This window comes from Manis pentadactyla, chromosome 9, assembly GCF_030020395.1.
Source record: "Manis pentadactyla isolate mManPen7 chromosome 9, mManPen7.hap1, whole genome shotgun sequence".
Classification (NCBI taxonomy): domain Eukaryota; kingdom Metazoa; phylum Chordata; class Mammalia; order Pholidota; family Manidae; genus Manis; species Manis pentadactyla.
This window is the reverse complement of record NC_080027.1, coordinates 114,191,469-114,207,731: the sequence shown is the minus strand read 5'-3', so window position 1 is coordinate 114,207,731 and position 16,263 is coordinate 114,191,469. Positions and strand designations below refer to the sequence as shown.

The 16,263-nt window shown below is 39.6% G+C and overlaps 1 protein-coding gene across 2 annotated transcripts in view; it reads right to left on the bottom strand.

Moving 5' to 3' along the window:
* Positions 1 to 1,897: 1,897 nt before the first annotated feature.
* Positions 1,898 to 16,263, bottom strand: part of PLA2G4A (phospholipase A2 group IVA) — a 140,428-nt gene continuing 126,062 nt past the window's right edge. Inside the window, exon 19 of one of the 2 annotated variants that reach the window (XM_057507962.1) lies at positions 1,898 to 3,852. In XM_057507962.1, the coding sequence (XP_057363945.1) occupies positions 3,721 to 3,852 (132 nt within the window). In that variant the 3' untranslated portion in view covers positions 1,898 to 3,720. The remainder of the gene's footprint in view (positions 3,853 to 16,263) is intronic. The other variant, XM_036912542.2, reaches the window with a different exon arrangement.

The window sequence follows — 16,263 nt, the reverse complement described above, 5'->3', positions numbered from 1 at the left end:
CTTTAATTTTGGGGGAATCTTCCAACTGAGGGTCTATTGCCCAAATTTTAAGCAATTTTTGCATTTTAATATAGTGTAAAGCTTTCTGAAAAGTTGCACGGGGAATTTGAAGAGATTTGTTTGTGAGCCATTTGACAGAGGTTGCTGACATGATGGCCTGTCACCCTGAAAATTATGTGTATTTACTACAAGGAAAAACAATTTGCTATGTAACCACAATACAACAACCAAAATCAGGATAAAAACAAATACATTGCTATGATCAAAACCTTAGAACCCATTCAAGTTTCAACAGTTGTCCTGATGATATCTTTGTCAGCAGTAAGAATTCAGGTAGAATCACATATTGCCTTTATTTATCATGTCTCTTTAGTCCTCTTTAGTCTAGAATGTTTTCCTTTGCAGGCTGATAGCAGCATCATTTACAAGTGCCAAGACATGGAAACAACCTAATTGTCCACTGATGGGTGAATGGATAAAGAAGTCATGGTATATACGTACAATGAAATATTATTTTGCCATAAAAAATGAGGAAGTCCTATCATGTGTGCCAACACAGGTGGACTTTGAAGGCATTATGCTAAGTGAAATAAGTCAGACAGACAAAGACAAATACTGCATGATCTCACTTACATGGGATCTAAAGCAAACCAAAACAAAAATAAAACCCAAACTTACAGAAAAAGAGATCAGAGCAGAGGTGGAGGGTAGTGGCAGGGGAAATTGGAAGAAGGTGGTCAAAGGTACTAACTTCCAGGTAAATATAAGATAAGTAAGTACTAGGGATGTGATGTACAGCACGCTGACTAGAGTTACCGCTGCTGCATGACATGTAGGCAGGTCACTGAGAAAGTAAATCCTAAGAGTTCTCATCAGCAGGAGAAATTTTTTCCTTTTTAAAATTTTCTTTGTATTGTATCTATATGAGATGGATGTTTGCTGGACCTATTGGGGTAATTATTTCATAGTATATGTAAATGAAACTATCGTGCTGTATTCCTCAGACCTATGCACTGAGATTTCAGTAGGTCTCAGTAAAACTTGGGAAAAAATAAAGGCCAAGATCTGGGGACCATGTGTGCTTGTTCTTGGGATGTCACTGCCTCTACACCCTCCCAGTGACAGACCTAGGGAGAGCGCTCGCGCGCGCACGCGTGTGTGTGTGTGTGTGTGTGTCTGCGGGTTCACACTGCTCCTTTCAATGTCAGTCTATCGCCACAGAATACATTCTGGTTTTCTTCATTCCCATGTTTGGGACTCCATGCTCAGTGAGGAATCTGGCTCCCATTATATTCAATATATTTATTTACTTGATCAGTCTCCTAGTATATAACCAATCTGCTTTGCCTGTGGTGCCTTCTGCCTCCTCCTGGAGGCCCTCCTGACCCTGCTCAGGCCCCGATGTCCTACTGTGATTCATGGTGGCTCTGCGATCACCCCTACCCCCACCCACCTGCCAGTGCCCCAGCTAACGGCTTTAGAATCAAATAGTTTAGGAAGTAAAAGGGGGGGAGGGGGAAAAAAAGAAGAAATTTATGAAGGTTTTCAATATTAGAAAAAAATTTTATGTCAAAAATTTCATCTTTCAGAAGAAAAGAAATATGTGCATATGTATACACGAAGAGAGAGTAAACTTTTATGTTGGTATTTTTATTATCAAAAAAGTAATGTGAAAGTGGTCAGATTGTGGGTCGATGAAGTATAGGAGGATCTCTGTCCTGGGCATGAATCCCAAACATATTAGAGAGGGGTGCTTATGTCAAAAAAGGCAAAGATCTAAGTCCAAAGTACTGGGCATGTTCACTAAGAGGACATCGCACTTACCAGTCAGTCATTCAGTGAGACAGAGAACGAATGAAAAAGTTGTAGATTTAATTTATAATTTAATCAAAATGTGTATTTTTATAAAATCGGAACTCCAGCAAATTCATCAGTGAATAAATTGGTAATGCTGCGTTAGACCAGGAGCCTCTGTTACTGTAGTTAAGAAACAAAAAGCATGTAAACAAAGGGAAATCAAGGGTCCTAGAACATTCCAGCTTTATAATCACTGGGCTTTCACATGTTCCTCTAATCTGTTCCTCGGCAGCACTGTAGACTGTTATATAAAGGCATTGAGGGCAAGGGCATAGGGCAGCTCAGACATTAACTCGACTAATCTTGAGCAAGGCTCACCCTCTCTGGTCTCGTTATTTCATAGGGGTGCTTTGCAGAACAAATTAAATATAAACAGTATCGCCATGTTTTGAACACGTAAGTGAAAATCAATTTTTTATACCTTCTACTTTTATACCTTCCCAGTTCCTGGAATATGGTTGGTGCTCTAGCTCAGAGCATTTGCATTGGCTATTCCTTCTGCCAGGGATGCTCTTCTCTTAAATACCCATGGGTCCTGCACCCTCAGCTCCTTTACATCTTCACTCTGATGTCACATCTCATTATGATCTCCAGGACCCCATTTTAAGCCATACACCCCTAACCCATCCCATCTCCTCCCTTGCCTTAATTTTCTCCTTAGCACTCCTCACAAACATTCTAGAAATATGTCTTGTTTTATGTTGGTCACCTCCACTAGAATGTATGGTCCTGGAGGGCAGGCACTGTTGCCAGTTCTGTCCACTGCTACACCCCAGATCCTGCTGCGTGCCTGGTGGCCTGTAGTGGACACTCATTTGTCTTATGCATAATTCAACCAAGTGAAGTTTCAAGCGTTCCCTTCTTCTTTATCATTGTTTTTTTTCTTCCCTCACAGGTAGAAATGTGAATGAAAGCTAAAAGAAAAAAAGACAAATGAATAGACAGCTTAAAGAAAGGTAATTCAAAGAAAAAAGAATGAGGAGGCCCTTCATTTGGAACACCAGCCTTGAACCTAAGCAGTTCAACAGTAACTAAAACCACAGTCATGCCATACAGACTGTCCCGATCACAAGGCTTGCAGATAGAGCCCATGTCACTCTTCTGGACTTTTCTCTGAGGCCAATTGCTCTCTGGTGGATAAAAAGTATGGGATAATATCAGCAAAGTAAAATGTAACTACAGGTGGTTATATTTTTATTCTACTTGCTGAATAAATAAAAGCCATTTGCTGAACAAATTATATATACCTTCTCCTTTAAGAAAAATAACTATGATTTAAAATGATAAATTTCACATTTGAGTTTAGGATGAACAACTTTTGTATTTGAAAGCCATGAATCTGAGAATCTTTCACGGCTACAGTCCAGTATCTCCTTAAAAATAATTTAAAAAATCAGTTATCTCATGCTAATTTGCATACAGATGTATTTATTTCATATAGGTATATATTCATATATAAATAAAAAATAGTGTTGTCCAGTCAGTAAATAACATTCACACACAACTAAAAGCCTTACTTTTTGAGATTGAACTCTTAAATATCTAAAAAGAGACCACATTTTAAAAAGAGGACACATAAAATAGTTGGTGAAGAATGTCTAAAAATATAGTATATGTCCCTATACTTGCATTAGGAAATTTATACTGACAAAAATATCTGAGTATATTTTTACATAGCATCATCTGTCAACTTCACAAACTTATGATAGTACTATTTTCATGCAGCTAAGTAGCTGCAACTTTGAGCAATAAGCCAGTCTCTTAGGATCAGTACTAATATCTGTACTGTGTTTTAAAATCCAGTTATCACAGAATTTCAGACTGCCTCAGGATCAGAAGTCACTGGCCTTTCCAATACACAAACTATGCTGTGGGTTTGCTTAGAAACTCCTTGTTGAAGAATCTTCTTGCCTCAACGTTACTGAGAGAAACAGAGCAACGAGATGGATTATGTCTTCTGTATTCGATGCTTTCAACTATGGCCTTCTTTATCACCTGCAAATAGAGGCAAAAGATTTGTCATGAGTAGTGCTCTGGACTCACTTACATATCTGTTTGGTCAAAGTAAATCCAATTAATCTTTTCTTTATAGCATCCTTTTTCAAATAGAGATCTCTGAGTTATGCATGTATATATTTAAATTCAACAATCCATCATTATACTCTTGTGAAGCTCATCTCCAGATATGAGTGTTGCAGATTTTGTGCTGATAATACTGGGAATAAAATATTGGTAGCATGGTAACTTTATCTTCATTCTGTCTTTCATTGGGAAGGTGGTGAAAAGGGGGAAGAAACAATTACTAAATCTAGAATTGGTATTTTTTATAGTTAGTGGACAAGTGGAAGTAAGGGGCCACAAGGAAATAAAGGACTTCCCCTAAGCCTAATACGGAGAGGGTTGATGAAGAATTGCCCTGCCTCGTCAGCTAAACAAATACAGCTATAAAACATACATGGCTTCCATCTAGGGAACACTATGCTTTGTGATTTTATTGATGACAGCTCTTTATTATTCAGAATAATCTTTATATATGCCCAAGGTAATGGTAGATTATAACTTTTAAGAATTGCTGTTATAATGATCATATTCTTTCCTGGTTTGGAAGTTTTGGAAAGAAGAGAAAATTCAGAATTCAGTTGAAGTAGTTTGGGTACAGCAATGGGAATGTGCTTTGGAAAAGAGGCCTGGACCGTAATCCTGGCTCCAATGTTATTTTGGAGCCCTGTTGAAATCAGGAAGACTCCATTCCCCAGGACAGGGCCACAGGGTTTCATCTTAATGACTAATGAGGTGGAAATTTCAGGGCCCAGAAGCTATCTCAGGAATATTCTGCAATTCCCTTTACTCTCTACCCACCGATGGTTAAACAGCATCAAGGTATTAGCCACAGGCTTTTCAGCCCTCCGCCATGGTATAAATACTTAGCAAGGCTGAGCAGTTCAGGACCTCCGGATCCTCCCCACCCACAGCTGGTGGGGCCCCCGTGGCCTTGGAGGTGGGTGCACAGAGGGGTGCTCCCATGGCCACATCCAGTCTCACCGGGACACCTGCCTCAATCCCTGGAGGAGGCAGAGGTGTGACCTGGGTGTTGCTAATACGCAATGAATATTCTGTGACTTTGTGTCAGGCCCAATGGGCAGGCCCTTCTATTCTCTAATAATAACTCCAAACAACAGGCAGTTATTTTCTAGAAAGAGGAAATTATCACAGGAAGGTGGCACCTTTATTTGCTTTGTGATTTTATACGTGTATAAGGTTGTCTTCTGGGGAAAATGGGCTCCAATGTTACTGAGTCTTTTGGTAAGTCAGTATTTGCTGACCACCTATTTCCCATGAGTAAGGAAAATATAATTAATTCTACAGTGACAGAGGAGGCTTCAGGCCTATGAATGAGATCTTGCCCAAGAGTCTTCCAGGCACGATCACTTCCTGGCTGTGTGAAGGGGAATTAGTTTAAATCCTTAAGCCTATTACCTTGTCTTTTTAAGTGGGAATAATCATACTAATCTTGGCTTTTGTGGGAACTGGAGTTCATTTATATAAATTATTTGCACAATGCCTGACACATAGGAAACATTCCATAACTAACATGTATTTATTGCTGTTATTTTTAAACCGACCGTTTGTGAGACTATTTAAAAATTTTAAATTCGATGTGAAGCTATAAACTTTACTAGATATAAACACACCGTGTATAGCCAGTAGTGGGCTTTATTCCATGGTGCAAGCCAGCAAGCCAGTTCTGCTATCAAACGTGTCCTACTGCAGGATTTCTTGCGTATCTTGCCTTTCTAGAGATCATTTCTGCAAGCTTTCAGCTGTTTCTCCTTCACCAGCAGGAGACAGATCAACTCTCATTGCAGAGAAGTACCCGAGTAACATAAAAATCAACTCCTAGGAGGAGCCAAGATGGCGGCATGAGTAGAGCAGCGGAAATCTCCTCCCAAAACCACATGTATCTATGAAAATATAACAAAGACAACCCTTCCTAGAATAAAGACCAGAGGACACAGGACAATATCCAGACCACATCCGCACCTGAGAGAACCCAGCGCCTCGCGAAGGGGGTAAGATACAAGCCCCGGCCCCGCGGGAGCCGAGCGCCCCTCCCCCCAGCTCCCGGCGGGAGAAGAATAGGCAGAGCGGGAGGGAGACGGAGCCCAGGACTGCCGAGCACCCAGCCCCCGCCATCCGGGCCAGAGTGCAGACACAGTGCATGCCCAGGGGGCCCTGGATACTAGGGAAACAGGGCAGCAAGAACGGTGAGCGGGCACCGGAGGCCTGGCACCGGAGGACATAAGAAAAGTGAGCGGCCATTTTTTTTTTTCTCTTTTGTTTTGGCGAGCGCTTTTTGGAAGTCTTAAAGGGATAGGGACCCCAATACTAGGGAAACAGGGCAGCAAGACCGGTGAGCAGATGCCTGAGGCTGGCGCCGGAGAATAAAGGAAAATGTGCGGCCATTTTTAATTTACTTAATTTTTTAATTAAAAAAAATTTTTTTCTTCTTTTTTTGTGGTCGTTGTTTTGTTTTGGTGGGTGCTTTTTGGAAGACTTAAAGGGGCAGGGCGGGACACTTAATCCAGAGGTAGGGAATCCGGGATCTCTGGGCACCCTAACCCCTGGGCTGCAGGGAGCAGGGAGGCCCCTTACGGAGATAAATAGCCTCCCAGCCGCTCCTGCTCCAACGCGACTCCACCATTTTGGAGCAGCTGCCCGAGCCAGGCCACGCCCACAGCAACAGCGGAGATTAACTCCATAGCAGCCGGGCAGGAAGCAGAAACCCTGTCTGCACCCAGCTGCGCAGCACAAGCCACTAGAGGTCGCTGTTCTCCCAGGAGAGGAGGGCCACAAACCAACAAGAAAGGAAGTCCTTCCAGCCGTCACTTGTCCCAGCGCTGCAAACTATCTCTATCATTATGAAAAGGCAAAATTACAGGCGGACAAAGATCACAGAGACAACACCTGAGAAGGAGACAGACCTAACCAGTATTCCTGAAAAAGAATTCAAAATAAAAATCATAAACATGCTGACAGAGATGCAGAGAAATACGCAAGAGAAATGGGATGAAGTCCGGAGGGAGATCACAGATGCCAGAAAGGAGATTGCAGAAATGAAACAAACTCTGGAAGGGTTTATAAGCAGAATGGATAGAATGCAAGAGGCCATTGATGGAATTGAAATCAGAGAACAGGAACGCATAGAAGCTGACATAGAGAGAGACAAAAGGATCTCCAGGAATGAAACAATATTAAGAGAACTGTGTGACCAATCCAAAAGGAACAATATCCGTATTATAGGGGTACCAGAAGAAGAGAGAGGAAAAGGGATGGAAAGTATCTTGGAAGAAATAATTGCTGAAAACTTCCCCAAACTGGGGGAGGAAATAATCGAACAGACCACAGAAATACACAGAACCCCCAACAGAAAGGATCCAAGGAGGATAACACCAAGACACATAATAATTAAAATGGCAAAGATCAAGGACAAGGAAAGAGTTTTAAAGGCAGCTAGAGAGAAAAAGGTCACCTATAAAGGAAAACCCATCAGGCTAACATCAGACCTCTCAACAGAAACCCTACAGGTCAGAAGAGAATGGCATGGTATATTTAATGCAATGAAACAGAAGGGCCTTGAACCAAGGATACTGTATCCAGCACGACTATCATTCAAATATGATGGTGGGATTAAACAATTTCCAGACAAACAAAAGCTGAGGGAATTTGCTTCCCACAAACCACCTCTATAGGACATCTTACAGGGACTGCTCTAGATGGGAGCACTCCTAGAAAGAGCACAGAACAAAACACCCAACATATGAAGAATGGAGGAGGAGGAATAAGAAGGGAGAGAAGAAAAGAATCTCCAGACAGTGTATATAACAGCTCAATAAGCAAGCTAAGTTAGGCAGTAAGATACTAAAGAGGCTAACCTTGAACCTTTGGTAACCACGAATTTAAAGCCTGCAATGGCAATAAGTACATATCTTTCAATAGTCACCCTAAATGTTAATGGGCTGACTGCACCAATCAAAAGACACAGAGTAATAGAATGGATAAAAAAGCAAGGCCCATCTATATGCTGCTTACAAGAAACTCACATCAAACCCAAAGACATGTACAGACTAAAAGTCAAGGGATGGAAAAACATATTTCAAGCAAACAACAGCGAGAAGAAAGCAGGGGTTGCAGTACTAATATCAGACAAAATAGACTTCAAAACAAAGAAAGTAACAAGAGATAAAGAAGGACACTACATAATGATAAAGGGCTCAGTCAAACAAGAGGATATAACCATTCTAAATATATATGCACCCAACACAGGAGCACCAGCATATGTGAAACAAATACTAACAGAACTAAAGGGGGAAATAGACTGCAATGCATTCATTCTAGGAGACTTCAACACACCACTCACCCCAAAGGATAGATCCACCGGGCAGAAAATAAGTAAGGACACAAAAGCACTGAACAACACAGTAGAGCAGATGAACCTAATAGACATCTACAGAACTCTACATCCAAAAGCAACAGGATACACATTCTTCTCAAGTGCACATGGAACATTCTCCAGAACGGACCACATACTAGGCCACAAAAAGAGCCTCAGTAAATTCCAAAAGACTGAAATCCTACCAACCAACTTTTCAGACCACAAAGGCATAAAACTAGAAATAAACTGTACAAAGAAAGCAAAAAGGCTCACAAATACATGGAGGCTTAACAACACGCTCCTAAATAATCCAGGGATCAATGACCAAATCAAAATGGAGATCCAGCAATATATGGAAACAAATGACAATAACAACACTAAGCCCCAACTTCTGTGGGACGCAGCAAAAGCAGTCTTAAGAGGAAAGTATATAGCAATCCAAGCATATTTAAAAAAGGAAGAGCAATCCCAAATGAATGGTCTAATGTCACAACTATCGAAATTGGAAAAAGAAGAACAGATGAGGCCTAAGGTCAGCAGAAGGAGGGACATAATAAAGATCAGAGAAGAAATAAATAAAATTGAGAAGAATAAAACAATAGCAAAAATCAATGAAACCAAGAGCTGGTTCTTTGAGAAAATAAACAAAATAGATAAGCCTCTAGCCAGACTTATTAAGAAGAAAAGAGAGTCAACACAAATCAACAGTATCAGAAATGAGAAAGGAAAAATCACGACGGACCCCACGGAAATGCAAAGAATTATTGGAGAATACTATGAAAACCTATATGCTAACAAGCTGGGAAACCTAGGAGAAATGGACAACTTCCTAGAAAAATACAACCTTCCAAGACTGACCCAGAAAGAAACAGAAAATCTAAACAGACCAATTACCAGCAACGAAATTGAAGCGGTAATCAAAAAACTACCAAAGAACAAAACCCCCGGGCCAGATGGATTTACCTTGGAATTTTATCAGACATACAGGGAAGACATAATACCCATTCTCCTTAAAGTTTCCCAAAAAATAGAGGAGGAGGGGATACTCCCAAACTCATTCTATGAAGCCAACATAACCCTAATACCAAAACCAGGCAAAGACCCCACCAAAAAAGTAAACTACAGACCAATATCCCTGATGAACGTAGATGCAAAAATACTCAACAAAATATTAGCAAACCGAATTCAAAAATACATCAAAAGGATCATACACCATGACCAAGTGGGACTCATCCCAGGGATGCAAGGATGGTACAACATTCGAAAGTCCATCAACATCATCCACCACATCAACAAAAAGAAAGACAAAAACCACATGATCATCTCCACAGATGCTGAAAAAGCATTTGACAAAGTTCAACATCCATTCATGATAAAAACTCTCAGCAAAATGGGAATAGAGGGCAAGTACCACAACATAATAAAGGCCATCTATGATAAACCCACAGCCAACATTATATTGAACAGCAAGAAGCTGAAAGCATTTCCTCTGAGATCGGGAACTAGACAGGGATGCCCACTCTCTCCACTGTTATTTAACATAGTACTGGAGGTCCTAGCCATGGCAATCAGACAAAACAAAAAAATACAAGGAATCCAGATTGGTAAAGAAGAAGTTAAACTGTCACTATTTGCAGATGACATGATACTGTACATAAAAAACCCTAAAGACTCCACCCCAAAACTACTAGAACTGATATCGGAATACAGCAAAGTTGCAGGATACAAAATCAACACACAGAAATCTGTGGCTTTCCTATACACTAACAATGAACCAACAGAAAGAGAAATCAGGAAAACAACTCCATTCACAATTGCATCAAAAAAAATAAAATACCTAGGAATAAACCTAACCAAAGAAGGGAAAGACTTATACTCTGAAAACTACAAGTCACTCTTAAGAGAAATTAAAGGGGACACTAACAGATGGAAACTCATCCCATGCTCGTGGCTAGGAAGAATTAATATCGTCAAAATGGCCAACCTGCCCAAAGCAATATACAGATTTGATGCAATCCCTATGAAACTACCAGCAACATTCTTCAATGAACTGGAACAAATCAAAAATTCATATGGAAACACCAAAGACCCCGAATAGCCAAAGCAATCCTGAGAAAGAAGAATAAAGTAGGGGGGATCTCACTCCCCAACTTCAAGCTCTACTATAAAGCCATAGTAATCAAGACAATTTGGTACTGGCACAAGAACAGAGACACAGACCAATGGAACAGACTAGAGAATCCAGACATTAACCCAGACATATATGGTCAGTTAATATTTGATAAAGGAGCCATGGACATACAATGGCGAAATGACAGTCTCTTCAACAGATGGTGCTGGCAAAACTGGACAGCTACATGTAGGAGAATGAAACTGGACCATTGTCTAACCCCATATACAAAAGTAAACTCAAAATGGATCAAAGACCTGAATGTAAGCCATGAAACCATTAAACTCTTGGAAGAAAACATAGGCAAAAACCTCTTAGACATAAACATGAGTGACCTCTTCTTGAACATATCTCCCCGGGCAAGAAAAACAACAGCAAAAATGAACAAGTGGGACTATATTAAGCTGAAAAGCTTCTGTACAGCCAAAGACACCATCAATAGAACAAAAAGGAACCCTACAGTATGGGAGAATATATTTGAAAATGACACATCCGATAAAGGCTCGACGTCCAGAATATATAAAGAGCTCACATGCCTCAACAAACAAAAAACAAATAACCCAATTAAAAAATGGGCAGAGGAACTGAACAGACAGTTCTCCAAAACAGAAATACAGATGGCCAACAGACACATGAAAAGATGCTCCACATCACTAATTATCAGAGAAATGCAAATTAAAACTACAATGAGGTATCACCTCCAGTAAGGATGGCTGCCATCCAAAAGACAGACAACAAATGTTGGCAAGGCTGTGGAGAAAGGGGAACCCTCCTACACTGCTGGTGGGAATGTAAATTAGTTCAACCTTTGTGGAAAACAGTATGGAGGTACATCAAAATGCTCCAAACAGACTTACCATTTGACCCAGAAATAGCACTCCTAGGAATTTACCCTAAGAATGCAGCAATCAAGTTTGAGAAAGACCAATGCACCCCTATGTTTATCGCACACTATTTACAATAGCCAAGAATTGGAAGCAACCTAAATGTCCATCGATAGATGAATGGATAAAGATGTGGTACATATACACAATGGAATACTACTCAGCCATAAGAAAAGGGCAAATCCTACCATTTTCAGCAACATGGATGGAGCTGGAGGGTATTATGCTCAGTGAAACAAGCCAAGCGGAGAAAGAAAAATACCAAATGATTTCACTCATCTATGGAATATAAGAACAAAGGAAAAACTGAAGGAACAAAACAGCAGCAGAATCACAGAACTCAAGAATGGACCAACAGGTACCAAAGGGAAAGGGACTGGGGAGGATGGGTGGGTAGGGAGGGGTAATGATGGGGGGAGAAAAGAAGGGGGGTATTAAGATTAGCATGCATGGGGGGGTGGGAGAAAGGGGAGGGCTGTACAACACAGAGAAGGCAAGTAGTGATTCTATAACATTTTGCTATGCTGATGGACAGTGACTGTAAAGGGGTTTATAGGGGGGACCTGGTATAGGGGAGAGCCTAGTAAACATAATATTTGTCATGTAAGTGTAGATTAATGATACAAAAAAAAAAAAGGCAGTTCCTGTGTGGTGACCTCCAGTGAGTTCTACCCAAGGGTATAAAGGGCATATAAAAGTGTAGGCAATGGGTCTGTTTGTGTTTATACAGAGGATCAAAGCCTAATTTGGCTACCCCAAAAATGAAGTAAGATACGATATGAAAAAGAACTTCCAACATCAGCACTCTCTGGAAGACTCATGCCAGAAGATGATCATCAAAAAACCCCAACAAAGATCCATGCACTGCTACAGGTGTAGATGCACTCATCCCACCAGTTCCTGGACTTGCCATGGGAATGAGGAAGGAGATATCTAAGCTGGCCTGTGCATACAGTAAAACAACAAATTTGACTGGATCTATACTGTTGGAACTCAACCAAGAATTAGGAGAAGTGCAAATTGTAGCACTCCAAAATCTTACAACTACAGACTATTTACTGTTAAAAGAACATATGGGATGTGAACAGTCCCCAGGAATGGGTTGTTTTAATTTGCCTGATTTCTCTCAGACTGTTCAAGTTCAGTTGGACAATATCCACCATATCATAGATAAGTTTTCACAAATGCCTAAGGTGCCTAACTGGTTTTCTTGGTTTCACTGGAGATGGCTGGTAATTACAGGTATGCATTGGTTATGTAACTATACTCCTATTATGTTAATGTGTGTGCACAATTTAATTAGTAGTTTAAAACCTATACATGCTGAAGTTACTCTACAAGAAGATATGTCAAAAAATAATCAATCTTCCCATGTTTTCTTCCACCTGCTACTTCTATAGCTTTTCTTCTTCCTTCCTAATTACAACCCTTAAATAGAATTCGTGCCTCATATCAAATTTACCGAGTATCATAATTCTTCCAAGTGGTAAAGAAACCTCAAGACAAATGCTGGGCATAGAAGCCACAGGGCATAAATATGCAAAGAAGTAAAAAGCTAACCTTTTCAAACAATAAGGCTTCTCTCTCACTTACCAACTTTACATTTCCCTGTATGGCCCCGGAAGATGACTGGTTAGCCAGAGACGGGTAAGATTCCTCAAGGGAGGAACAACCTAAGACAGACACAGTCGCAGGGGGGTCATCAGGTGAGAAATTGGGGATCAACAGAGGTGAGGCTTAGAACCTCACCTCCCCTGTTCTGAGAGAAATCTTCTGTATACGTGGATGTTTTATTGCCTTTGTCTAGGTTGGATTAACACATAGTATACAGGCACACATCTGATCATTTACATTTGCTCTCTTACAACACTAAACTATGTTTTCTACCTTTATCTTGTATCTACCTACCACTTCAGCATCTTATTAAAAATAATAATAATAAAGAGAGAAATGTGGTATCCACATATAACTCAAGTATAAAAATCAAATGAGTATTCATATTTGAACTGTTTATAGTTCATAATGCATGAGCAAAACCGAAAGTTTCTGTGATGACTGCCCTTGTACTGTTCACCATGTAACTTATTCACTATGTAAGAATTTGTTCTCCATGTAAGAACTTGTTCGTTATGCTTCAGAAGATTGGAGACTGATGAAAATTAGGCTTGGGGTGGATTAATGATTGTGCATTGAGCTTTGACTCCCCTATACAGAATTTATTGTTGTTAACAACCATTTGATCAATAGATATGAGAGATGCCCTCACAAAAAAAAAAAGAAGTACACACTTCCAACTGTAAAATAAATAAGTCACCGGGATGTAATGTATAGCATAAGGAATATAGTCAAAATATTGTAACAACTTGGTATGGTGATAGCTGGTACCTAGAATTAACATGTATATAAATGTTGAATCACTGTGTTGTACACCTGAAACTAATGTAATGTAATACTGTGTGTCAACTACCCTTCAATAAAAAATAATTATCTACAAAAAAAAAAGTCTACTCCTGACTTTCCAAATACCTAAAAAGCTTTAAAATATGAAAAGACCATAGGGGGAAATTGTACTGATAATGACTGCTGTCTATTCCTTTATAATGAACTCATGCGAACAAGAAAATCAGCAATATCAGTATCATGAGCTAGTACATTTACCATCATTGGACCTTGGCAGGTGTTTCTAGCAAACAGGACAATTCTTAAAAAGGAAATGAATCTTTATATCTATGTCTGAGAAACCTAAATCATAGGCTCTTAGGATGTCCTGAATGTGTTGAACCACTAGGTGGCACAGTGATACTATGCAACCATCAACCAGGTTTTTCAGTTTATTGCAGAAAGTACCTGTTTGTTGTGATTTATAATTCTGTGATATAAAGAGGCCAAACTCAGTACTACATTAGTTGCTAAACCCAAACCTTCCAACATGATACATGATATGAGTAGATGTATCCAAAAAGACAATATATCATATTTGCATGTTTCTTTTTTTTATTATGAGTAATCTTAGTGTTTATATCTAATCTCCTCTTTCATTCTTCCCTGAAATTCATTTGAGTTTCAAAATCCTTCCCATCGGTGTTTGCTAGCATATCTCAACCTTCTCCAACCCTACCACCATCCCTAAATATGACTCATGTCAGCTTTTACTTGTGCTGTTCAGTAGCATAATTGTTAATCCAGATTCTTCAAATCTTTGGCAATAAAGGCAGAGAATAAGAAAACATGTAAAATATAATCTTCCCTCAAGAATGAACAAATTTAGAGATGTGGATTGGAAGCAATCACAAGCAAATATTGAATTCCCACAATAGAAAATTAAAAATGAGCCCAAAGAGGAAGTTCCATTCTGAGAGAGGAATAAAATTTACAAGTATAGAAGAACATAAGAAGATATTCTGGTTGAAATTACTTTGAATTTGCTAGCTAATGCCTACCTTCCCCATAAAAACTCAAGTGTCATGAGAGCAGGGACCTTCTTAGTCTTGTCATTTTTGATCCCAGCACTCAGAACACGGAAGTGGAACAATAAATATTTATAAAATTACTGAATGACAGAAGTGCTCATTGGAGACTGAATTAAACAGGATAAAATTCAACTCTTGAGGACAATGAAACTTGAGTTGAGCTGAAGGACAGGTGGGATTTTACAAGTAGAATGGGGGGACTCGGCACTCACAGTAGAAAGAGAATCTTATAAAAAGGCTGAAGATGGGAGGTCATGGCATGTGTAGGAAACATCTGGGAGTTACTTGGCCTGGCTGGAAAGGAAGCTGTGTTTAGAAAATACTAGGAAATAAGGCTGCAAGAGATAGAGGACTCAAAAGGGAAGAGAGTGAGAAAAGCCAGTGACCCCATTTCAGCTCCTCACATAGCTGCGTGACTTCCAGTAATCTGCCTAAATTATCGGTTTCCTCACTACAAATAAAAAGTACCTACCTCATAGGCTAGTTTTGAGTGTTGAATGTTTCAGGGGGACTATTTGGCTTATATTAAGCACATACAACTACCTTGTGCTTTTCGTTTTGTGCATTGCTGTATCCTTAGTTACTAAAACAGTATCTGATGCCCCACTCAGTACACACCTGTCAAATTAATGAAGAAATAAGATGGAAAGAGATTACAGACAGCCTTAAAGGTAGACGGATTTGGACTTAATATATTAGGCCATGATATAGAAGCTTCTAAATTATTTCTACAAAGATAAATATTTTAACTGTACCTAGACACTCTTCTCATGATGATAAAACACCAATACATTAAGAATTAAGTACCAGTACTTCTGGGTGTGTGCCTTTTCTCATTTTAATTAACACTGTAGTACTGTTTGAGAAAGAATTTTAAAAACTCATTAGTGTGCATCCCTGGTGTATGCTTAATAAACTGACACATAACTGGTTTTTAGAATATGCCTACTGAATTAATAAATTGAGTGGGTAAGATTTCCAAACAGTACCTTTTCCTGTGGTAGGTGAGTCAACAAAGTCCTGGAAAAGAGCTCTCAGAAGGCATATTCCTTCCAGATCAAAGTGATAGTTTGTGAGCTGAACGTGTAGCCACACTCCCTGGCCAAGCATACATTGTGTAGAGATTCTTCACGGCCAGGAACTGTGTTTCCAACCTACAAACCTTGCATCCTGACACTTGCTACCCCCTTCTCCTAGCACATGAAACTCTGCTACAGTTTTAGCCAGTAAGTCAATGACATTTTAAAAATCATTCATGAAAGTTGTGTTGCATATGTACTTTAGGTGCCAGGCATTACGATCTGTATCTCTGTAAGATACAAAGCAAATGAGACAAGTCATTGTTTTCAAAGAGCTTACATTTCTAATTTAAAGCAGACAATAATATGAACACCAATAATAATTATTATCATTATTATACTAGCTGCTTTCATTTATTGTCTCTTACAC